The sequence below is a fragment of the Biomphalaria glabrata genome, chromosome 8 (genome assembly GCF_947242115.1).
Source record: "Biomphalaria glabrata chromosome 8, xgBioGlab47.1, whole genome shotgun sequence".
Taxonomy (NCBI): Eukaryota; Metazoa; Mollusca; class Gastropoda; family Planorbidae; genus Biomphalaria; species Biomphalaria glabrata.
Window position 1 is genome coordinate 7499716 of NC_074718.1, and position 27191 is coordinate 7526906.

The 27191-nt window shown below is 38.6% G+C and overlaps 1 protein-coding gene across 1 annotated transcript; it reads left to right on the forward strand.

Annotated features, from left to right (window-relative positions):
* On the forward strand, positions 1-27166 carry LOC106077278 (alpha-amylase-like). Its single transcript, XM_056037885.1, has 14 exons — positions 1-80; positions 2091-2233; positions 5564-5718; positions 7407-7577; positions 12698-12887; positions 13470-13578; positions 13676-13833; positions 14259-14446; positions 16194-16351; positions 18763-18888; positions 21055-21255; positions 21635-21723; positions 23985-24133; positions 26782-27166. Exons 1-14 carry the CDS (start codon positions 41-43, stop codon positions 27020-27022), a joined length of 2118 nt encoding a protein of 705 aa, XP_055893860.1. The 5' UTR covers positions 1-40; the 3' UTR covers positions 27023-27166.
* The last annotated feature ends 25 nt before the right edge of the window (positions 27167-27191 follow it).

Here is a 27191-nt window from a genome sequence, read left to right on the forward strand (position 1 = left end):
AAAGTATTTGAGCTTTCAATTGAAGATCATTCCAGAGAGAATGGAGTTACAGTTCGGCTTCATACTACTGGTCAGCGTAGGTTAGCTTTTTTAAGTCGATCTTATTAATTGTGTTGTTTCGTAAGTAAGTATTGGGTTCCTAGTTCGATGATTTTAAATTCTACCCGGTACCACATTATCATTCCTCTGAAATTTGGCTTCAGAATTTCTTTAGACAAAAAAAATATTACATCGTAGCAACCTAGCACAAGCATCCAGGAAGACCGGACGGTATTGAGGCAGGCGGGGTTCTAACTGCCAAATGATGCAGTATTTTCACATGCATTAAACACATTCAACATTAGGCACTGTGGCTGAGCCGTTAAAGCGCTTGGCATCCAAACCGAGGAATTCAGGGTTCGAATCCTGGTGAAGATTGATATTTGTAATTACAGTATCTTTAGTCCACCCAGCTCTAAAGGGTACCCGACGTTATTTGGATCGATTGGTCGTTATGCTGGCCAAATAACACTCTAGTTAACCGTCGACCTATCCGTCATCTGTGCTATAGGCTATATCACAAGGTCTGTAAGGGGAACTTAAAGCACATTTAATTGGGCTACATGAATACGAATTTAATAAATCTATATATTTACAAGAATTATTAATGACAGATGTATTAAAGGAAATAGCAAATTTGGTATCAAAATAATGCTGACGCTTTTGTATTTTTAGGCCATGGTGGCTTATTGATAAAGCTCTGGGTTTTAGGTGGGTTTCAGGCATAATCTTGATAATTTTGAATTTCGAAATTTCTTGGAAGCCCCCGAATCCACCCAAATCTAATGAGTACCTGACATTAGTTTTGGAAATTAACTGCTGGCCACATGACATCGTCTTTAACCATCGGCAGCATAGATATCAAGGTCTGAGAGAGGTACTTTCCCTTTTGTAGATTATCATTACCTCATGGTAATCATATAAAACGTTAATTTAAAACAAAACCTGAGTTAACCTATCGAAGACATCTTTGTACAATACCTCTATTCAAGTCAGAACTTCATGGAACCTGCAAACGCTAATCTGAAAAGCGGCTCTAACTATTTTCCTGTAAATTTAACAGTTGTTGTGGTGTTTTAATAGTAAATGTTAAAATGTAGATTACTTGATATAAAATCACTCACAGTCTGGATGGCGGTTCATTTACCCAACATATATTCGAGTCCAGAAATAATTTGATAAACGATTCTTCAACATTAAAGGGAAACTCCGATAGTTTTGACAATTTTTGAAATGTGTTTTGATCTACAGATAATGGTTATATTATTATTTTGTTTTTATTTGCAATAATAACTTAGTAATTGATATTTTTCGGACGCAATTTTCCTGCGCCTCCAACACGGTCAGACTTTCACCGGGTTTATATGTGACGTCACACATGCCTATTAATTTAATCTATTGACTTATTGTATAACGGAAAACCATTAGAGTAACGTTTACATTCTCGTAAAAGAAATATATTTTCGTCTAAGCAGTTAGATCTAGGATCTTGTAAGCAAAGAAAAAAATGCGTGTTAAAGTAGATTTACATGCTTGACTAACCACGACAGTATGTATCCTCTAGTCTGACCACTCAACACACAAGAAACACTATCGCTTGGTTGTCTTGTCATGACCGACTACACGTAGTCTAGACTAGCCTTACACTGACCAGTTTGTTCGAATCAGTCAGACACAGGATCTATTTACTTTTTTTCTCGAGTTGGTTGTCCTAGTGCTTTTAAATCTATCTATCTATCTATAACTGTACCATAGTTCTGGACCAGGCCGTCACTAAACCTAACAGCTATTGTAGATCTAGACTAGATTTTAACAGTTCTACGTTTAATAGACATACCAATAAATTATAAATATCTTATACAAAATATGCCGCTGACCTAATTTGGAAAGTCGTTTAAACAAGAAGCTGACGAGTCTGATAAAGCTATTAGAGCTAGTTGTTGTTTTTATACTTTTTAAAAATATTTTTTTGAAAGTTGCAGAATGGAGGTATTGTATTTAAAAATGTATTTTTTAAAAATCTTTTCCTTGTTAATTTGATTTGGATCTAGGATTGACCTATGGTGTGGCGCCCTACCATGACCCCCACTGTGGTGGTAAACAGGTCATCGTGCACCTGTTTGAATGGAAGTGGACAGACATTGCCAAGGAATGTGAGAGATTCCTGGGACCCAAAGGTTTCTGTGGTGTACAGGTACTGGAAACGTGTATACGTCCATGCTAGATCTATAGGTCTATAGATCGCTCTGTTTCTATGGTCTCTTATGGGAGATATTATTTATTGATATCTACATAAAGTGGAAGGCTTGTTTAGATTGTGACAAACAAAAATTTGTCGTACTACTAAAAGCAAATATATAAAATGGGAGATGTTGTATGTCATCCACTGGCGGATCCAGGGGGGGGGGGGGGCGGTAGGGGCGATCGCCCCCCCCCCCCCCACTAGGCCGACCCCCCCCCCGAAGGGGGGGACGGACGAATTTTAGTATAGAATTCACACAATTTGTATACAAATTTATTACTTATGTTAATAATATATACTAATTATTTATATTTCAACCTATTTTTTTATTATTTCGCCCCCTCCTCTAGTATGTTGACCGATTTGGTGGTGTCGGGAGGGGGCAATGGTATCAATCCCGCCCCCCCCCCCCATACACTTTCGAGTGGGGGGGCGGTCCAATTTATTTGTAGAAATCACAGCTTGCTAACAGAATCAATTAAATATCTATATGATTAAAACTTGTTATTGATATTTTAACCGATCTTTATATTATGTCGTTCCCTGTTTACCGTTTGGGGGGGGGGGGCGAATACCTCTACTGCCCTTCCCACCTAAACCATTTGAGTGGGGGGGGCGGTCCTACTTTTATGGAGAAATCATAGTTTGTGAACAAAATTAGTTGAATTAATCTATAAATTGTATATTATGTCGCTCCCTTTCTGGTATCTTGGTCGATTCGGTGGGGTTGGGGGGAGGGCGATTGCATGTACTGCCCTTCCCACTCTAGCCCTCTGAGAGGGGGGGGCGGTCCTATTTTTATGGAGAATCATAGTTTGTGAACAAAATTAGTTGAATATCTATATAATATAAACTACGTATTGATATGTGAACCAATTGTATATTATGTCGTACCATACTCTAATCTCAAATTTTATCATTAGTAAATTTAAATGAAAAAAAGGTTGCATCAGGTGGGAAGGGCGATATATGCAATTACATTTCCCCTATCGGACAAACCAATACTTTTTCTTTTAGTATTATAGTTTAGAAATCACAAAATGTAAAAAATCTCCCACTAATATAATTTATATATACTATAAATTAAATTCTTATATCGAGTCGCCCTACTTTTTTTTCAAATTCTTTAATGCCAAATGCAATCTTTAGCAGAAATTATTAAAGGAGCGAGGATTAATCGTTTTCATTCTACCGCCCCTCCCATTTCCAGAGTTTATGTAATTTCACATGAGATGAGTTCTAAACCGAAAATGATACATTTATAGTCGCCTTTTCCAAACCTTTACTCAATCGGATATTTTTCTAGTTTAATAAATTTGGGACTATAACTCACAACTTATACTACAATGTTATTGAATATTATTTATCGAATAATTTTTTTTCGGCGGCGATCCTCAAAGCAAAAATCTAAATATGTGGGGTATCTTATCTTTTCAAGGAACAAATCGGTTTTATTTGCAATGTATTAAGGGCCTATAAATTCATATTAGAATATCTTTCAAGTACAATATTATTCAAATGGTCCTTTTTTTTAATAGTATGAATAATGAGCTTTAGGTCAGGAGAATGCGTTTCTGCAGTGAAAAATGCCAGAAAACGCTTTTGGCGTCGGGGCTTCGCCCCGATCTCCATTGATGAATAATGAGCTGTAGATGTCAGGAAAATGCGTTTCTGCAGTGAAGAATGTAAGAAAACGCTTTTGTCCTTTCGGGCTTCGCCCCGAACTCCATTGATGAATAATGAGCTGTAGATGTCAGGAAAATGCGTTTCTGTAGTGAAGAATAGAAGAAAATGCTTTTGTCGTTGGGGCTTCGCCCCGAACTCCATTGATGAATAGTAAGCTTAAGATGTCAGGAGAATGCATTTCTGCAGTGAAGAATTCAAGAAAACGCTTTTGTCGTCGGGGCTTCGCCCCGAACTCCATTGATGAATAATAAGCTTTAGATGTCAGGAGAATGCGTTTCTGTAGTGAAGAATGCAAGAAAACGCTTTTGTCGTCGTGGCTTCGCCCCGAACTCCATTGATGAATAATAAGCTTTAGATGTCATGTGAATACAAGAAAATGCCTTTGTCGTCGGGGCTTCGCCCCGAACTCCATTGATGAATAATAAGCTTTAGATGTCAGGAGAATGCGTTTCTGTAGTGAAGAATGCAAGAAAACGCTTTTGTCGTCGTGGCTTCGCCCCGAACTCCATTGATGAATAATAAGCTTTAGATGTCAGGAGAATGCGTTTCTGTAGTGAAGAATGCAAGAAAACGCTTTTGTCGTCGTGGCTTCGCCCCGAACTCCATTGATGAATAATAAGCTTTAGATGTCAGGGGAATGCGTTTCTGTAGTGAAGAATGCAAGAAAACGCTTTTGTCGTCGTGGCTTCGCCCCGAACTCCATTGATGAATAATAAGCTTTAGATGTCATGTGAATACAAGAAAATGCCTTTGTCGTCGGGGCTTCGCCCCGAACTCCATTGATGAATAATAAGCTTTAGATGTCAGGAGAATGCGTTTCTGTAGTGAAGAATGCAAGAAAACGCTTTTGTCGTCGTGGCTTCGCCCCGAACTCCATTGATGAATAATAAGCTTTAGATGTCATGTGAATACAAGAAAATGCCTTTGTCTTCGGGGCTTCGCCCCGAACTCCATTGATGAATAATAAGCTTTAGATGTCAGGAGAATGCGTTTCTGTAGTGAAGAATGCAAGAAAACGCTTTTGTCGTCGTGGCTTCGCCCGGAACTCCATTGATGAATAATAAGCTTTAGATGTCAGGAGAATGCGTTTCTGTAGTGAAGAATGCAAGAAAACGCTTTTGTCGTCGTGGCTTCGCCCCGAACTCCATTGATGAATAATAAGCTTTAGATGTCATGTGAATACAAGAAAATGCTTTTGTCGTCGGGGCTTCGCCCCGAACTTCATTGATGAAGAATGCAAGAAAACGCTTTTGTCGTCGGGGCTTTGCCCCAAACCCCACTAGGGAACCTTTTAGCGTTGCCCCACTTTTTCGCCGAAGGTTGAGAAAGGCTGCTTTTTAAAATTCTCATATATATATATATATATGTGTGTGTGTATGTGTGTGTGTATGTGTGTGTGTGTTCTGTACACACGTTTATGCATAGGGTTAGGGTTTACTGGGCGTTAGGGTTAGGGTTTGGAAAAAAATCGCCCCCCCCCCACTCCAAAGTTCTGGATCCGCTAGTGATGTCATCTCTATTTTATTAGCCAACTTTCAACTCTGACTTAGGGCAAACAATTGGCATATATTTTCTTTGATCACATTCACTTTGTAGGTGTCGCCGCCCATGGAGCACGCCATGATAACAACAGACGGAGACCGCCCCTGGTGGGAGCGCTACCAGCCCATCAGTTATAAGCTGACCAGTCGTAGCGGAAACGAGGCACAGTTAAAGGACATGGTCCAGAGATGCAAGGCTGTAGGAGTTAGGTAGGAGGTTTATTTCTTTAACAGCCTTAATAGTCAGCTGTATATTTTGAGCTTTGTTTTAAACCTGGTCCTGTAAGATTTAAGACTGTTTGAAGACTGCACGTTATTATTGCTGGAACGACACTTCTGCTGCATACATACATCTTGTTTGTGTTTTATTAGTTTAAAAAAAATGCGCTATAAGTCACTAAAGTCATAATTTAATGTTGAAAATTTATTACGGATAACAAATTAATTGTATTCTCTTATCATTTCACTTCTCTCACACATTGTGGATTTGTGGTTGACATAAATGATGTTTACCATAAATGGTGTTTACCAAAAATGATGTTTACCATAAATGATGTTTACCATAAATGATATTTACCATAAATGATGTTTACCGTTACAGTAAATGATATTTACCGTAAATAATGTTTACCGTAAATGAACGTAAATGATAATTACCGTAAATTATATTTACCGTAAATTATGCGAAAATTTTAATAAACACTATCACACTTCTGTGTGTAAACCGGAAGAGAAAGAGCGGGATAGTCAAATGTTATTGGGTCATAGAGAGTGTGCGTGGGAAAATAAAGCAGACCCTTCTGGATGACCTTGATTTGCATTAACATGATATGGGGTTATGGTAGAAGCCTCTAGAACTTACTATCAGTGACGTAAACGGTCAACAATTATCTTTATATTGTAATCGTTTAGGAGTGTCGAGCCGATTACCAGAATTGATAATTAGTGTTTACGATTGATTTGTCACAGTTAGTGGCGTAGCAAGGGATTGGGCTTTTTAAGGCCCCCCCCCCCTTTCCCCTGCAATTTGACACTAGACATCATGAAATAATATAATGTACTTAATAAATATATAAGTCTAATGTGTGGAATACATGCAACATGGTCTCTGGTCTACAAAACAATAAGAACAGAAAGATAACATGGCATTGGCTTAATATTTAAGTTAAAAAAATTTGTGGACACTCATGGTGGGGGGGGGGGTCTTTTATTTTATTACAAATAAATGCATTAGCATGGTTGTCCTCCATTTCATTTAATTAAAACGAATTAAACTTTGATATTCTATATTAATGTCATCTTCATATACTGTAACGCAAACACTGCACCGCAAGACACTGTCAACTAAAAGAACTCGAAAACGCAGGCTTCCAATAACGAAACTCTAAGGATATAACAAAATCAACAGCCAATACAGCACAGTTGACAACTCGATAAACTTTACAAATGTCTCGCCGTGGGTAACCGTAATGCCTTATAAACTCTGCACTACAGTACCAAACCCTACTGGTCTCTCCGCCTCGTGCTGGACACGTACTGGACACGTAGTAGACTCTATTTTTCCCGAACCGACATCACTCTGGGCTCATTTTACCGAACTGAATCTTGAATCGTAAATCGTCATGACTCTGACAACCTCACTCTTTATATAGGGTCCCCGAATGCCTAATCAAAAATGATCGAACTTTGCCTGTTCCTTCTTGATTATCACATGACCATATCACGTGTGAATAGCCTGAGTAGTGTTCAGACTACAGTAGTATCCTGAAGTGTCACTCGTCAAGTGTAAGCTGAATACACACAAGATTGCCCCTACTCTCGTCGCTTCCATAGTTATAACACCTTATTTACATAAACTTTGCTAAATATATGCTAATTAAAGTATCTATTCACCCTAGAGTGTACGTTGACGCTGTGGTCAACCACATGGCTGGCCTTGGCAGGAAAGGAGTGGGAACTGCAGGTAGCACTTTTGATTCAGACGCTCGAGATTTCCCTGGAGTTCCTTACACCAAGGACAACTTCAATGACAGGAGTGACTGCCCTTCACATGACGGTAATGTTAACAAGTAAGTTATGCCTTGGTATATTCTTTATCTTTTAATTGGATTTCGTAGCTGTAATAGACTTATGTGGACTATTGATTTATATACATATTTATAGATTTTGATTTTTTTTTATAACGAGAATCGTGATGGTTAAACAAAATGTTAAATGTTCGTCACTACAGTCTAGACATAGTTGACTGATTACAAAAAGCAATGGCGTCGCAAGTAGGGTACTGAATCAGTCGTGCCACAGGAAAAACACTAACTGGGGTGTAGGAAATCGCACCTTTTTAGAAAAAAATAAAAATACAATTTTTCAATAACCAGATACCAGAACATGTGTGTGGGTGCATGTTTCCTAGGTTATATAGAATAATAAATAAAGAAATGTTTTATGAGTTCTACATTCTACACATTTACATGGTACTAAAACACTTCTAGTTGAAAACTTTGAAATATTGATACAAACTCTAATCTCATTCTACTTCCATCATTTAACAGTAAATAGATCGAACATTTTTCTCGTCTTCAAATAGTGAAGTCAGTAATCAGTGCATCTATTTCTAAATTTTTGGCTGTTTCTCGCTCTTTGGAAAGAACACAAAGTGAAGAAAACTAAATTTTGAAAATGACGCTAAACTAGACGAATAGATACAGACAAAAGTGAGAAATAAGATGCATGCTGTGAAAATGTTTGGAAAACTTTATGATCAAATGTAATTGTCTATGTTAAAAACAGACAAATTGTAGCTGTTTATGATTAAAAAAAAAAAAACAGCAAATCTCGGACAGACTTGATGTGTTGTTATGAATAGCTTCTTTAAAGGATTGCATCCCTGAACAATATCCTATGGCAATATCATCTGGGTCAAATACGACTAGGAGAATGGTGGCATCATATATTATTTGTTTTTTGTTTTTGTTTTTTTGTGTCATTATTTGTGGTTTGCACTTGAAATGAAACTTGCCATTAACGACTCAAACATGATGACAATTTTTTCATGTCCATGAAATCTGTCAAGTAATTGTGAAACAATGACAATACGTTGATTTTGAAAGTTGATTTTGAAAGTCTTCTCTTAAATCTTGAATTTGAATTATTTAATCACAGTAATTAACTGTAGGCTCATCCAATTCCCTTATAACTTTCCGCAATGGTGTAGAGCAAAACAAAAACTGTATCAATACCCCAAGATCGAGCTACTTCAGCAGCCTCCTTTATTACTCTCTAAAAGTCATTTCTCCAATAATTTACTTCAATCTAGATCTTCTTCAGTTGACTTTCTGCTTTATGTTTAGGTCTTGCTGTTCACTTTCAAACATTTTAGACACAACTCTGACTGCGCTCACCACTAAACCATAAGCACAATTTCATTATCGAATGCTTTTAATTTTCTTCTAAGTGCTGCAGTTTCCAGGCATTCTTTTTTCATTTGTGGAATACAAAGTCATCTATGTTAACAGGTTTAGGACATCAAACTATCTGAATCTCATTGGTGTTAGAGAATCATTCCTTGAGGACCAGCTTATGGGCTACAGTTTTTGAGTGTCCAAGGCTCTCCCTATTGTATTCAAGACGCGCCTTTCTTGAGATGTTGTGAGCAAAAAAAAAAAAACATACACATTTCGAACCAAGTCTTAGAAATCTGTAACGTATTTAACACAGCTGACGGAATCAGTTCAGACCAAGTTTATGTTGTGGTTAGCACAGTGAGCAATACCTGAGGGCCAATGTACCATCCACTCTTACTGGAGACACCAGTATAGCTTTAGACTCGCAGTTTATTTAAGAATAAATGGGGATCATTCATTACTTAGGGCTTTTGTTCAGCCAATTCTGCAAACGTCTGGTTCTCACAAATATAAAAACCTAGAAATGACTCTCTAATTGCTATTTCTTTGGGTATTCCCACATCGGAGATCACACAACAAAAAGATCATGCTAATTTGATCCACTTTTGGTATGTCTTGAGTCCTCTCACTTATGAAGAGAAAAATGGCGCGAATTGCACCTCATGACATACAGTAACGGTATTTGTGTCAGATCTGCATCGCCCACCAGGTCTATTATCTCGTTTTCAATCTGTGGGGCTTTGTTTTCCTGTCAAATTTCAATATTCGTAGCAATTTTAAATAAAGCCTGGTTAGAAGTTTTTGTATAAATATAATGGTGTTAACTTTCTTTAAGAACTATGAACCAAATACTAAGCATTGGTCAGAGAATGACACTATTCCATGATCAATGTAGACATCTCTCTAGCTTCTATATCCTCGTTGTAAACCTGATCCCCAATTCGGTTTCACCATTCATTGTAATAACACAAGCAAGATACCTATGGAACATACTATGTTTCTTTAAAAGGTAAAGTAAAGTTCCCCTTTCAGATCTTGTGATCTAAGGGGGCAGATGATGTGAAGGTCATCTGTTTGAAAGGCCTACGGTTAACGAGGGTGTTATGTGGCCAGCATAACGACCAACCGCCTTTACTTTTCCCCAACTAATGTCAGGTACCCATCAGGGGCGCCCAAATATCCCGAAGTTAAAAATCCCAGTCTTCACCAGGATTCGAACCTTTGACCTCGGTTCGGAAGCCAAGCGCTTTACCGCTCAGCCGCCTTTTGCTTGCTTAATATTTAATGTTCTTTGTTTGTTTGTTTAAATTTCATCACCTTTTTTTTTATTCTTTTGTAAAATTTTAACACAATACAGAAGACAAAACGATGTGATGAGGGTTTACACTATGTCACAAGATCTACTTTGTCGAATCGGATAAAATGTTTTTAAAATGACAATTGTTTAGTTAGCTTAGATCTCCAACTCTTTTTGTGTTCTAATTCGGATTTTACTTCCATTTACAAGAACACAAATGACAAAGAAGTTAACATTAAAGACTTTTTTGTTAAAACATTCAAGCTTGTATTACACTAGAAACACCTATTTAATGTTAATTTGTATGATTTAAGGCTTGTTGAAACACTGTTACATGTAAAAAATTGATGTACTCAAAACAAGACACGCTGAAATTAAGTATTTTTAATACGCAAAATAAAAGAAACAAATACAGCTTTGAGAAAATTGAATAATTAGCAGATGTGTTGAAATATCAATTCGTGACCACCGGGGCTATCCTTATAGACCTTGTAGTATGTTACTTCGCCCCTTTACTTATTTTCTGTACAACACATTAATATTTTCTAAACCAAACTCTCTCTCTCTCTCTCTCTCTCTCTCTCTCTCTCTCTCCCCTTCCCCCTCCTACTAATAATAATATTATCAGTCAAAAGTACAGTAAGGGCTAGCCACCTTTACAATAAACCTGATGGAGAGCAGATATTTACATTCAAGTAATCCATGACTTTGGTTCTGTAACTCTAGCTTAAAACACGAGTTATTGTTTTTAAACTAATATAAAGTTTCGTGCAGCGTTTAAGATATTTTGAAGGAGCTTTTCAGATGTATATATCCCAACCATATTTTTCCATTAGTGTCATCCCTAAGTTCTTGCGTGGGCCTCAACTGGTCAAGAGTCATGGGCCCTAGTGCAATCAATTCCTTTGCGCCATTGCTGCTACGCCACAGGCTGTGAGCTCCCCTAATGGTCTTGGGCCCGGGTTCATTGAACCTCCTTCGTGCTACGCCACTATTAGTAGTGGAGAGTAAGAGCATTTATCTAATGTTAGTCTTGTAGTGTGATGCAAGTTAAGTTGCGCTGTCGTAAGCTGTGTTACGTACGTCAAATGAATCCAGGATGCCAGAGTGTAAAGACGTGTTTTTATAGAGGGTTAAATTTGTTTAAAATATAATTTCATTTCATCTCAAGTTAAATTTGTCTACATTGTAATAAAAGTTTTATTTACTCAATAATATGCAGGTTAAATGTATGCCTACGATGTCTTTCTATATATATAAATCGCTGCATTTAATTGTGGTTGAAACTCCATCAAAGTGTCCCTAACATTACACTTAACTTTCTATTAAAATTATTTATATGCCGCTGGGAGCTAAACAAACCTCTCAGTAAGTCTTCAACTGTTTATTACAATTTGCTTGTCTGTAGCGTCATATAAAATTGGAGCTAATTAAAGAACTATTTCCGATCGACACTGGGACACGATAACCTGGATCAGATGTCCGAATGGTTTGAGGCAAGCAAGCCCCTTTTATGAACCATGTGACCCGAGAAAGGCTTTTATCTCGTGGCCAGGATGAGAAATTGGCTCTTCACCGATCTCTCTGTCTGGAGGCCCCCGTCGACTAAGTGATTCATTTATTCACACCCGTCTTGTGGCTCTTCACCGATCTCTCTGTCTGGAGGCCCCCGTCGACTACGTGATTCATTTATTCACACCCGTCTTGTGGCTCTTCACCGATCTCTATGTCAGGAGGCCCCCGTCGACTAAGTGATTCATTTCTTCACACCCGTCTTGGCATGTTGCACGTTCTTCCGAACCTCTGCATGAATTCCTCCTTTCATGTGTGGCTGGAAGCTCAAGCCCCACGTGGGGGCCATCCTTATGCCTATGCTGTCCCATCGTACCCGTGGGGGGACCATCACCACTTGTATGTGCCTCTTTGGTAAACGGGCTGATGGGGGTATCGGACTGGTTTAGCCTTTTTTTTCCATCCCTACCACGTGTAATGTACCCTCGCTAGAGGATACTTGTGGTAGCTCACTGAGAGCTATGTTTGCTACCGTACTTCGCCTATCCACTTTCCCGGGCGGACGTTTCCACCGGAGGGCCAACACTGAGGCGACGGGAGCATTCCTCCGGGGGACAAGATAACCTGAGAGAGAGATGAACTCCAATTGGTGACAAGGCAGGGAGACCTAGGTCTCCCGTAGTGCCCTGGTAAGGAACTCTGCTGTTTGGCGTAGTGCCTCATAGCTTCCATACAAACATAGTGAACCACTGGATACGTCTTCCCGCAGCTCGCGGAGCTGGGGACACGATAACTAGAGCTGGCGATCAATTCTGTCTTTAAATGTCGGTGAAGTATGATTTTTTCCCCTGTATTTTAATATTTTCATCTCAACTTTGAAGTGATAGGACTTCTAGAAGCTCTAGGTTCCAAGCTGAAAAATCTTCTAACATTGTTGGTAATAGTTTTAGTTTCAGTTTCCGTTTCATCTAATTTTCAGTTACGGAGATCCCAAAAATGTGAGAAACTGTTACCTTGTGGGCCTGACAGATCTGGACGCGAGCCAGGAATATGTCCAGGACAAGATCAGCGGCTACTTCAATCACTTGATCTCACTTGGTGTGGCTGGATTCCGAGTGGACGCTGCTAAACACATGTGGCCAAAAGACTTAGAGGGTATACTAGCTAAGGTGACAAACTAGATTGTGTTTTTGTTTTTATACAAAACAGGTGTTGAAACATTGTATTTTTTTGTGTGCTTCAGTTTTAGTGGAAACATTAAAGTTTGTAGGGTTTCATTTTAGTTGTAACATCGAAGTTTGTAGGGTTTCATTTTAGTTGTAACATCGAAGTTTGTAGGGTTTCATTTTAGTTGTAACATCGAAGTTTGTAGTGTTTCGTTTTTAGTTGTAACATCAAAGTTTGTAGTGTTTCATTTGTAGTTGTAACATCGAAGTTTGTAGTGTTTCATTTGTAGTTGTAACGTTAAAGCTTCTTTTGGAGTTTTCATTGTTACGTTTGACTAATCAAACTACTGACCAGTGGCTCTAACGTTGTTTTACCTGATTAGAATTGACCCACATTCAAAATCAACATTTTATGATCTTACGCCAACTTATATTTCTATGAATGTTTGTCTTGAGCCCGTAAACAACTAAATGTATCTTTAGATTTCAATTGAGAACCACCAAGTAATATAGTCTGACATCTTCAACCATTGAATATCTATATATATTCAGAATTTTTATATTTATCTTATCTTATCTTATAAGACACATGACCTACCAGAAGGAGGTCGACCTTTCTTCTACCACGAGGTGATTGACAGGAATGATGGCGCCATCAAGGTCAACGAATATTTCCACCTGGGTTACGTCACTGGTGAGCTGATCGTTAAGCGACTAATTAAGCATGCCCATTATAAATTCACCTTTAAAAACATGTTGTCAACTTAAGTTTGTATCATGGTTTTATCCAGAATTCCGCTACATGCAAAAGGTTAGAGAAGGAGCCAGTGACCTAGGGCGCCTGGGCGCTGTCTACGACCCTGGATGGGGAATGGCTCCACCAGACCAGGCCTTTGTCTTTGTAGACAACCACGATACTCAGAGAGGCAACGAGGCCTTGACCTACAAGGTTTGTCTGCCTCTTTTTTCTTTTTTACCAAACTTATATCAACTCACTCTATTAAAAATCTTGTAAACGTTATTTCTCCCATTCGAGGACCAATGGAAACTTTACACACTTATACATAGTCGATGACAATACCTGAATCAATTTAGAAATTACCAAATTATTTAATAAAATAGAGAAAAGTAGCTAAGTAATTTTGTTTTTTACAAAGGGACTTAAGCCTTGCAGCTTTGAAAGATATGGTGGAAGTAGAGCGGTTCTTTCCCTTATTGTTGTTAACTTGTTCTTGTTTTTTTATAACTGTAATGGGCTCATTTTGAATAGGAAAATTAGGATTTATCGTTGGGAATAAATATGTATTTATAAAACTTTTCAAATAGTGAATATATTGTGAAGAATTTTATAACCTAGGCCTATTTTATTTTTAGAACGGCGCTGAATACAAGAGAGCTGTGGCCTTCACCTTGGCCTACAACTACGGCTTCACCAGAGTGATGAGCAGTTACTACTTCACTGACAACAGCGCCGGGCCACCTCGTAACGCGGACATGTCCGCTAAAGATGTCATCATCAAGTCGGACGGCACCTGTGACAACGGATGGGTCTGTGAACACAGGTGAGTCGAAACGACGACGACAATCAGACTCCTATGGCACGTTGGCTAAAGAAAGCATCTAGTTTTAGTCTCATTTGCAAATAATAGTTGGCATGCAGATGGCAATGGCGTTTTCAAAGGACAGTAATTTGTCACATTCTTTCTTATTCTTCAGGACCTGAAAACAACAGGTTATGTGTGATTTTTAATGGATTCAACTAGTTAGTTATTAGTACAGGACGATGTGTACGATGTGCCGCGTCCTTTCCGTCTTTCTTTTCTTTTTCTCTTGTGTCTCCATTGCAAGGAATCAGTGGAAGCAAGGTATCCAGTTTCAGGAGCAGTATCCCCAGCTTCAGGAGCATTATTCCCAGCTTCAGGAGCAGTTTTCCCAGCCTCAGAAGCAGTATTCCCAGCTTCAGGAGCAGTATTCCCAGCTTCAGAAGCAGTATTCCCAGCTTCAGGAGTAGTATCCCCAGCTTCAGGAGCATTATTCCCAGCTTCAGGAGCAGTATTCCCAGCTTCAGAAGCATTATTCCCAGCCTCAGAAGCATTATTTCCAGCTTCAGGAGCAGTATTCCCAGCTTCAGGAGCATTATTCCCAGCTTCAGGAGCAGTATTCCCAGCTTCAGGAGCAGTATTCCCAGCCTCAGAAGCATTATTCCCAGCTTCAGGAGCAGTATTCCCAGCTTCAGGAGCAGTATTCCCAGCCTCAGAAGCATTATTCCCAGCTTCAGGAGCAGTATTCCCAGCTTCAGAAGCATTATTCCCAGCTTCAGGAGCAGTATTCCCAGCCTCAGAAGCAGTATTCCCAGCTCCAGTAGCAGTATTCCCAGCTTCAGAATCAGGGCTCATAGCTTTAGGAACAATGCTTCATGAGAAAGGTCCCCGGCATCAGGAGCAGCATCCGCTGCTTAAGAAAAGCGATGCCAGATTCAGGAACAATGGCCTCAACTTCAAGAGCGTGGGCCATCAAAGAGGTTAACCCCCCCAGTCCCCCAAATGATGGCGAATTCCTAGTTTCGCCACTGTTTTTTTCCATGTTTCGCTTCTATGTACAAAAAAAAAGTATCATTGCTCATAGTCCTACGACTACTTGCATATCAAGACTGTTGTTAATTTAATTTGAACGTCTTCAACAAGGACCTGTTTAAGATCTTGAGTTTTAATTTAAAAAGATGTTGGCTAGATGATTCAGTTTTAAATATTGCCTTTATTTTCCTATGTCTGACACTTGTGGTAAGTACTGTGCGAGCAAAGTGTTTTCAGACTCATTACTTGATGGCAATTAGCGCTGAAAAAAATTTGCGACTCACTAATTTGGCAATTGTTGGGGAAAAAATAGATTTCAATTTTGACAGCAAGAAAGCAGCCAAGATTTTTTGTAGTATCTTGTTAAATTGATTTTTTTTTTTCAATATAGCAAAACTTTAACAATAATTAAATACAAGAACATTTGGTCGGAAAAAAAGTCATTTGGCTGTTTTATTTGGTTTTGTTTTTTTAGAAAAAAAAAAAGGAGGGGGGGACATCAGGAGGAGCTGCCGCACTGGGCATCATATACCCTATCTACGCCACTGGTTGACGACCATCAAAAACTCAAATCTCGATTGGAGTCTTTAATCTATACCAATTCTCAAACAACTCACCATCCACCTGCCCTATCACATATGACAACTTTCCCTATTTTGTTAATAAATCGCTTAGATCGACATACTTCTGGTATATATGAAATGAACTAGCTTAGCAGCTTTGATGTTATTTCCAGATGGAAGTCTATCGGTAACATGGCGATGTTCAGAAACGCTGTGGCCGGAACCAGTGTTGACAACTTCAAGTATGAGAACGGAGTTTTGTCCTTCAACAGAGGCAACAAAGGATTCTTTGCCATGGGCTCTAACCCATTTAGCATCTCGGTCAATACAGGTACTTTTTCAATTAGCATACTTTACCGTAGATTAACAATCGTCCATTAATTGCTCCAAGTCTTTGATCGCTTGGGTCATTAATAGAAATATGTGTGGCTGAGGGACGTGTATCTCCTTAACTGAGAGGGGCTAGAGATAGAATCTACAATGATGAACAGGAATAAAAGTAAAAGTTTCCCTTTCAGACCTTGTGGTCTATAGGGCAGATGATGTAAAGGTCATCTGATTATGTGGCCTACGGTTAATGAGGGTGTCATGTGGCCAGCACAACGACCAACCGCCTTTACTTTTCCCCAACTGATTTCAGGTACCCATTAGATCTGGGTAGACTCTTAGGCGCCCAAAGTTCCCGAAATAAAAATCCCAGTCTTCACCAGGATTCGAACCCGTGACCCCCGGTTCAGAAGCCAAGCGCTTTACCGCTGATTGGAAATTCAGCTAAAGGTACATTCTGTTTGACGCCGGCATCTCGAAAACCTTCAGGCCAAAGTCAACTCTTCCAGCCATGATGTCTGACCACAGCGCACTGAGTATGCGAGATAACAAGCAAAAAAAAAAAAAACAATTACAATATAAACAAGCAAAATGTATAAAATTCTATGAAATACAACAACAAAGCTTATCTGAGGTGAAGAACTCCTCATGCCCATATATTATATATATTATAGTTAATTGACTAATTGGTTAATTTTATAATTGATTCATTTCTTGGTGTTAAAATATGAGGAACATTTTTTTTTCAAGTTTCACGTTGATGCGAGAATGGGTGTGAGAGAAATAACATGTACAAACATCCAAGGGGAAAAAACCTAGTTAGTCACATCTGTGAATGCTTAAAAAATTAATGCCCTTGTTGGTATCAAACAAAATAATTTAACTACCTGTAATTAATTGATACATTTGTTTTCGTGTATTGTCTTTGCTCATGAATACTTCTGTAAGGTTTCAACTTGATCAGAGAACGGGTGTGGGAGAAATAACGTGTCCTAAATTATTACCAGACAGTCAGACAGACAGAAAGATTTGATAAAAGCGTTGTAATAACATATCAGACAGCGGAAATCTTTTAGGCCCAGAAACTGTTGTGAACAGTCATAGAACGCTGCAGCTGGTGATATGTCACATTATTGAAACATTTCTCAATGGACACTGTTGAGGGGCTACCAGGAGTTGTTTTTCCCTTTGAAAAAAATTGTCAGAATATGAAAGTTAATCATTCACCAGCTGCAGATAATTAACATGGTGTCTGGCAGCACATGCGTCACCCAGATAGCGACAATCCATGGTGGCGACTGAGGAGGTCAGAGCAGACAATTATTGCGCAGTGTAGGACGGGGCATATCAGAATGAAGAAAAAACAAAAACTGGTGAATTAACCATTATTTATAACATTTAGTTGTACTATAATATAAACCGAATTAAGAATCTAAATGACGGGTCATAGCCCATTTATTTTTTTTTTTTTTTTTTTTTTTTTTTTTTTTTAAAAAAAGGAAACCTCAGAATTTGCGCTATTCAGTTTTAGCTTTATCATCATAGGAATCCTTGGGCTTTATGCCTCTTTTCTTTGCCTCTTTTTTGGGCTTTATATGCCTCTTTTATGGGCCATCTTGCCTCTTTTGTGGGCTTTTTTTTTTTTATTTTTTTTTTAATATGTTTTTATTTGTAAGTTACCATAATTCACAAGTATTAAATCATAAACAATTGAAAAGTGATTAACCTAAAAATATAATGACAGTAATAGAAATATTATTTAATATCAAAGACATACTACCTAACCAATGAACCCCCTAAAGACAGAAAAATGATACAAGTATACTCTACTCCAGAACAATCAACACAATATCAGATATCCCTGACCCCCAACACCCTATTTCTGAAAAACTACATGAGCATTATACAGGTATATGAAAATCAAACTAGATAATTCTCTACCCTAAAGTCCATTATTTTTCTAAACGTTAATTCCAAGTGATTAGGATCAAACACCTTATTTTATGTAGACATTTGAGCCAGGTAGCCCATTTATTAATTAAGTTACAAGACCCATTATGAATTAAAGAAAGATACTTTTTTTTTTTCTTTATACATAATTCTAAACTATGATTTATACTTGGTTAAATTAAAATGAATAATAAGTCTTATTCCTAATTTAACCATTTCTAAATTATTACAATATTACCAATGCATTTTCTTCGTGTCATTTGGAAGTGACGTGAAGAGAAATCATTGGTTACTTTCTTTTTCACCACTAGAAATTTTAAGGATTTTTTTCTTAAAATTTGCCACAATGCAAGGAACGCGGTTACGTATATTTCACGGTTATATACATACATATAATTATAGCGTCCAATCGTTTTTACTATAAGCTAATCAAAAAAGAAAAACTGACTAGGTGCATATGTTTAGGTCTTCCTGCTGGCGAGTACTGCGACCTCATAAGTGAATGCGCCCAGAAGATCAGAGTGGACGGAAGTGGACACGCCCAGGTCAGCCCTAAAGACCCATCAGACCCGTTTGTGGCTATCATAACACGTAAGTGTATTCGTTATGTAGGGTTTGTAGACGTTTTTGAAGTTTCGGCTGATGCCAAACACCAGGCAGGTCAAACTCATTAAGGTGTATATGCCACAAAAACAAAACTTACTATGGCCTGAAGGGCCGCAGCCAAAACTCAGTTGGAAAACATAGCCAACTAGTTTTATTTAAATTAGAAACAATACAATAGATTACAATAATTAAGTTGTCTTCCCCCCCGTGAAACCCCGTCAGGGCCGGCTTTAGGTAATTGGAGGCCCTAGGTAAAGGGAATTTGGTGAGGCCCCAAATGAAAACTAAAAATAAACTACGGAAAACTAAAATCAGGCAATGGATTACAAACATATCTGTATCTATCTCGAAATCATTACATGATTTAGACACGTTCTTTATTGTTAATTTATTGGCAATTAAAAGTGATCATAAGACTAGGTCTTTACAATCGAAGCTGATAAGCTGTCTCTCGTCAGCATCGCCTGAACCTGCAGTACCCATGACGATACTCATGACCTATCCCTCAGCATCGCCTGAACCTGCAGTACCCATGACGATACTCATGACCTATCCCTCAGCATCGCTTGAACCTGCAGTACCCATGACGATGCTCATGACCTATCCCTCAGCATCGCTTGAACCTGCAGTACCCATGACGATACTCATGACCTATCCCTCAGCATCGCTTGAACCTGCAGTACCCATGACGATGCTCATGACCTATCCCTCAGCATCGCTTGAACCTGCAGTACCCATGACGATGCTCATGACCTATCCCTCAGCATCGCTTGAACCTGCAGTACCCATGACGATGCTCATGACCTATCCCTCAGCATCGCTTGAACCTGCAGTACCCATGACGATGCTCATGACCTATCCCTCAGCATCGCTTGAACCTGCAGTACCCATGACGATGCTCATGACCTATCCCTCAGCATCGCTTGAACCTGCAGTACCCATGACGATGCTCATGACCTATCCCTCAGCATCGCTTGAACCTGCAGTACCCATGACGATGCTCATGACCTATCCCTCAGCATCGCTTGAACCTGCAGTACCCATGACGATGCTCATGACCTATCCCTCAGCATCGCTTGAACCTGCAGTACCCATGACGATGCTCATGACCTATCCCTCAGCATCGCTTGAACCTGCAGTACCCATGACGATGCTCATGACCTATCCCTCAGCATCGCTTGAACCTGCAGTACCCATGACGATGCTCATGACCTATCCCTCAGCATCGCTTGAACCTGCAGTACCCATGACGATGCTCATGACCTATATCCCATGTAATGAGCTAATCCGTTTCTTCTGTCCTACCGCTTTTCGTTGACCTTTTAACGCACCAGACTCAAAATTACGTCTCGACGTGTTCACAAAAAGGTCTTATCTTATCTTACTTCGAAAAAGAAGATGATTACGTCCAACGCGTCATGCATTTGGTCATGCATACTAACCAATGACTTAAATTCTGCTAAGTCACTAGTTTTCCTGGCTTGCTCAGGCAACCCATTTTATGCTCTATTAGCACTAGGGAAGAAGGAGTATTTGTACAAATTTGTCCTAGCATATGGGACGAGGAATGTGCCTTTATCTTCTAACATAAAGGCAGTCTATCACTTAACCCTTAAAACGCGTGTGGTAGTTTAGCCTCTAAATATCAGAATTGTGTATGCACTCATTGTAAAACAGTTCAGCACTTGAAGGGTTAAATCTAAACTTTTGATAATAAACTTTGAGTCATTGTCAAAACTTAGAGCAAGTCTAACAGACAGAGAGAAATAGAGCTTTGCTGTGTTTGTGATTTGATCCAAATTTCGCTGTGTTTTTTCCGTAAACATTTTTTATTTGGTTCTATGCGAGGCCCCCACCGATCGAAGCCCCTAAGCGGCTGCCTAGTTTACATATGGCTAAGGCCGGGCCTGTCCTCATGCACCACCAGTTAGTAGCCAATGTTGTAAAAGTGAATTAGGTTCAAAACGAGAATGCAGAAAGACGACCTATCAACGGTGAAGAACCAAACTTTAAATGTACAAGGCGCACTCATAAAATAATGTTTATTTTAATGTTAAATTTTTTTCAAATCTAAGTTGCAATGTTAGAAAAATATACAGTTTGACTCCATAATGTTTTGTTTTGTTGTGATGTTTTTGGTCATCATCACAGAAGGAGGAAACCATATAGCAGTGTCCAACAATCCTGACGTAGGCAACCCAACCACTGGTCACGTGGTGGCCAATACCCTCCCCCCTTACACACCCAGCGGGTCTCAAAACTTCAAGAGGACGGTCATCATGATTGAAAAGCAGACAAACCCCGGACAAGATCTCTTCATCAGGGGTGGTATCGACTACGCCCATAGAGCAGGTACGTTGTGCACGATCCCTTCATCACGGGTAACATCGACTACGCCCACAGAGCAGGTACGTAGTGCAAGATCCCTTCATCAGGGGTGGTATCGACTACGCCCGCAGAGCAGGTACGTAGTGCAAGATCCCTTTATCAGGGGTGGTATCGACTACGCCCACAGAGCAGGTACGTTGTGCAAGATCCCTTCATCAGGGGTGGTATCGACTACGCCCACAGAGCAGGTAAGTAGTGCAAGATCCCTTCATCAGGGGTGGTATCGACTACGCCCATAGAGCAGGTAAGTAGTGCAAGATCCCTTCATTAGAATGGATAATATTTATACTACAAAATTGTGTAGACTTTGAACAAATCTTTGTAATGCTCATACATCCACCAGGTTGTTCTGCCTCAGCTGCTTTATCTTCTAACCCCTGCGCCATTCCAATCAGACACATCAACCCAGGCTCCAGCAATCATTTCGACAAGGTCTGTACAACGTTTTATTCTATGTTATACCAAAGAGGTCTTTTTTTCCATAGTGTGAATTCGAGCTTTGTGAATATAAAAACACTTTAAACAAAAAAAAAATTTAAACAGAGCAGGGGCGTATTTAGACTTGAAAAGGCCCTAAACATTCTGAAATAATTCCAGATATTAAATGTCAGTTCTAAATATTTCTTTAAGGTCCTAAGTTTTAGATTGTGCTGCCGATTGGCAAATTCTCTCTCTCTCTCTCTTTCATCTCTCACTTTTTTGTTCTCTTTTCTTTCATTCTATCTCACTCTCGTGCTCTCTTTTTTTCTCTTTTTCTCTCTCTATTTTATTCTAATATTTTTTTGGCTAATATATGATGGCATGTAAATTTTGCTCACTCCATTTGAAAGCAATAAATGATAAATAATTCTCTGCCAGGAGAGACAGAGGGGATTGGCACTCCTAATCAGTGCAGAGGATATATGTAATATATATGTTGCAGTAAAATATACATTTGAGACCAAATAAAAATCTTTCGCAGAAACTTGAAGACAACAAAAAAAAAAAAAAAATTCAAAAGCAAAAGAAAATTTGTATCTTCGTCATTTATGACAAAATATGTAGGTCATAGTTGGGTCTGCGAAACCAAGAACAAAATATTACAAAAGCCCCAAAATCCCTGTACTCTAAGATATTTATTTTCTTATTATCAAATAGTAATGACACCTTGTTGATACGCCCTCGTACGTCCGTAGCTCCTAACAGTACAATTCAACCGATGTAGGCGTAACACATTCTTAATATACAATTTAAATAACTTTTGAACAAACTTCTTTCAAAGGCAAAATGAACATAACTTTTATTCATGAATGTACTAACATCTTTTAAAACCAAAATGCTAATAACTTTTAGTCATGATTGTACAAACTACTCTGCATTACAGGTAACGCATAGCACAATACAAAAAAAAAGCTAAGCAAAACAAATAGGACATAATGATAAAAAAAAGAAAACAAAGCAAACCAATAAAAAAGCTTAAAAAAAAGGTCACGAAACAAATAAGTACATAAAAAGTTACATCAAAATGTACGCAGATTCAAATGTAGATCTATATATCATACATCATACCAACATGGCTACTATTTTTAATTTACATAAATGATTTACCAAATTGCATTAGTTCAGGAACAAAAGTCAGATTATTTGCAGTCGATTGTATAATATATAGAACAATAAAAACAACACAAGACACAGAAATTTTACAAAGAGAATTAGATGAATTACAGAAATGAGAATCGAATTGGAGCATGTCTTTCCACCCAGAAAAATGTCAGTTGTTAAGAGTAACAAAAAAAACTAAAACAAATAAATTCCACTTATCTTATTCATGGCAAACCAGTGACACAGACTAAAAACGCAAAATACCTAGGTGTTATAATAAATGAAAAACTGTCATGGAATCCACATATTGATGAAACTATTAAAAGATCAAACAATGCATTAGGGTTTATTAAAAGAAATTTCTATAAATCAAATAAGAACATAAAACTAAAATGTTATTTAACCTTGGTTAGGCCAATAATAGAATATGCATCCTCCGTTTGTGACCTCTCATCTCAAGAAAACATTAAGAAACTGGAACAGACACAACATAGAGCAGTGAGATTCATAACAAACGAATATTCACACTTAACCAGAGTAACACCTTTAGTAAAATCACTAAATTTAGAAAGCCTTCAAGACAAAGATTCAAAAGTAAAGTAGCAATTATACATAAAACACGGAACTATAATCTTCAAATACAAAAACAAAATTTAATAAAATACTCTGAAAGACACAAAGATATAAGCACATTGTCCGTCCCATATGCTAGGACAAATTTGTACAAATGCTCCTTCTTCCCTAGTGCTATTAGACCATGGAATGGGTTGCCTGAGGTAGCCAGGAAAACCTGTGACTTGGCAGAATTTAAGTCATTGGTTAATATGCATGACTAAATGCATGACGCGTAGGACGTAATCATCTTCTTTTTTAAAGTATCGTCTGTATCGTATAAGATAAGATCTAGAAACTCATATGAGATGAAAATTAAAACAAAATATAACTCACTCAATATTTACGTCTTTTTTCTGTCTCACGCTTGTCTCCCCCTGTCTTCTGCTTTCACGCCTGTATTTATTTACTAGAACTACCACAGACCAGCTCATGTTTTTTTCTTCAAAATCCATTCAGCGTACACAATTCGCAAATGCACGTGACTATGATTATTTTAGGTGAAGGCCTGGAGTGTCGGTGACAACTTTTTAGACTGGGGAGGGCCCGAGCCTGGACAGGGTTCCTATCAGGGACGACAGCCAGAGGGCACGCCGGCCTACTGGTCAACAAACGACCATTCGAACTCTGGATACAGCACTTTGAACAAGTATGTTTTTGTTTGAAAGGTTTTTATTTATTGATTATGCTTTTGTTTTATTTTCGTTAAATAACAGGATATTGTTAATTAATTAAAGGCGCCAAAATTAAAACACTTTCCTTTATTTATAGTGTTAAAGATATAATCTATTATTTTGGGCACATCTACATCCATCGGTGATATCATTGATGGGGAAGATCTATAATTGTACATACTAGTATTTATCCTTTAAAATACATTTTAATTAAATAATATTTAATTATTAGCATGTATATTAATGTATATTAGATATTAATCACCACAAAGACAAGTTAATGTCTTCGAGAAATTTATATTTTCAAAGTTATTTAAAAGCAAAGGGTGACATTTTTTAATTTGTTTTGCAGCTCTTCATTTATAGGAGCAGATTATACACTTTTGTTTTTCATTTCCATAATTTATTTTAAAGTATGCACATTTTTTTTTTTTTACATTAATTAGTTTAGTGTATTTATTGCTTTCATGGCCAGCCTTTTTCAACAATACGAAATAAGAAATTATTAATAGTTACCCCCCCTGAACATTAAAAAAAAAGTCGAGATTAAAAATAGTTTGGCTCTTGTTAATAAGATGACTCAATTTTCAATCTTCATACTCTCAACTTTTATACAAAAGTTCAGATAAAGAAAATTTTTTATTTCGATGTCACTAAGGGAAAAGGAAAAAAAAGTTGGGAGGTCAGGTGGTTGAGTGGCAAAGCGCTTGGCTTCCGTACCGAAGTGTCCAGGGTTCGAATACTGGTGAAGACTGGGATTTTAGGATCACTATGGCGCCTATGAGTCCATCCAGTTCTACTGGATACCTGACAATACTTGCGCTCGTCATTGTCCTGGCCATATGACATTCTCGTTAATCGTGGGCCACAGAAACATAATCTGCCATATAGATAGCAATGCCTGAAAGGGTACTTTTTATTACATTTGAAACAGTAAAAGATCATGCGTGCTTATAAACAATAAGAAAACACAGAGACTAAAGCCTCCAATGTACAAAGAGTCTTTTTCTTTTGTTCTACCAGCCTAAAACCTTAATACAAACTCCGTCGTGTCTCTCAATGTCCCACAGTTCTTTGGTAGCTCGAAGGACGGCTCTTTAGATCCGGATTCCCATCTCTTTCTAATCACTTCAGCTTTCTCTCCTCGCACATCTGAATAGTCCATCCGGTGTTGAACGGTGTGCTGGTGAGCACCATCAGAGCATTTGGAAGGGCAGCGTTGTTACAGTATTATTAAAGTAATAAACGCCAATGGCGTTCCGCAAGGTTGTCATTGCCGGAAGTGGTAATGGATGTAAGCACTCCACTATCTATAAAATGCTTCCTAATGGCATGCGTCTCAAATAGCCTCTGACAACCAGTCCATCTCCTGGTCTTCACGTGTGACCCAGATATTGAGTCCGGCGGAACTGTTCTCACTACAAAGACAAGGGGCAAAGGCGATTAATTGCGCCTTAACCCATAAGCTTTGGGCAGGAGGGGCTCGTTAGCCATTACTGGCTACCGACCTAGGAGAAGGAAAACTCAATTCAAACCTCTGTTGTCTTGCAGCTATACCCATCATGGGAAAGGCTTCGGGAGTCAACCCTGTTGAAAAATCAGGAGCTGGCGACCCTAAGGCAGTTTACAGCACCCAGTGCTACACCCTGGCAGAACCTGCGACTCCGCTGACCCCAAACTGTATAGGCACTGCCTTTGGATACATCAGCTGCGTGGAGAGAGGAGAACTGATGTGTGGGCGACATCGTTCCGGCCACAGCTAATGCCCAGGCATTCATCTCATTTCCATGAGATGATCCATAGTCGCTTCGCGACTGAAGGAGGCCAAAAAGAGAGAAACGCCTATGGGCTCCGAGACATTACTTTACTTTACAGCTACTACCCAAATGTTATGATAAAGGGCGATAATAAATCGGGGACAATTTTTTTTTTAATAATAGAGATAGATTCTATATTGTCTTTAATAGCAGACTTCTTCGTTTTCATTGTTATGTTGGAGCGTTCAGATGACTAGACCAATACATGAGATGAACTGCGCAATGGTTTTTAAATCAGGCAGCTCTATATATAGTTTTCTTTCTACAGTTTTTTTTTTCGGGGCCATTGTCGATAGAGAATGCAGTTTTGAAGGTCATGGTCAGCATTCTCTGGTGACACTCCACAAGGACAAACTTCACTGGTTCCAATTTTCAGCTTCCGGAACATACATTGTCTCATTCTGTTGTGTCCGGTTCTGAGTCGAAAGATGTCAAATAGCAGAAAAATTCAATTGTTAAAATTTTCTCTGCTGATCGCTCAAAATTTATTTCCAGAATGCATTTAAGATTTTAGTTAGCTTTATTTTTCGGATGGTAATGAAAAGCTATAAGTAATTAATTTGCTAAAAGTGGCGTAGCGAGAGATTTAGTGGGGCCTGACCTTTTTAGAGGCCCATGCATTTTGACATTTGACATAATTTAATGTAAAAAAAACAACAACTTCGGAAATTCATTTGGGGGTCTCCCTCAAGCTAGCGCCCAGGGGGACTTTCGAATTTGGTTTCCCTTCCCCTGTATGCCACTGTTAGCTGAATTTTGCAGTTCCCCTTGCGATATTAACTGTTTAACATCTTTATCATTCGCAGCTACGGCAACCATTACTGGATCGTTGATGTGGAAATGGACTGCTCCAAGACGGAGAACGGCTTCTTCGAGGTCAAGGCCGTCGTCAACGGGGTGTGGGAGAGTGATTCCTCCACATCCGCGCCCTGCTCCGGCCTCGGCTCTCAGAGACTGCCCTACACCACCAAGAATCACTTCGCTAAATGCGGCTATAAGAATGTCTTCCATTTCAACAGCCAAACTTGCCAGATTTCTTCGCTGTAAATTAGGGAATACCAATATCTGTTGATTTCAAACCAAAGTAAATCAAAGTAAATTTTATCAGTAAGAAGATGTTAAATCTTTTTTTTTTCAATATAATCGTGTTCTTCTTCTTATTTTTTTTAATAAATAAAAAATATAAATCTATTTAACTGTGCTCGTTTATTGAGTT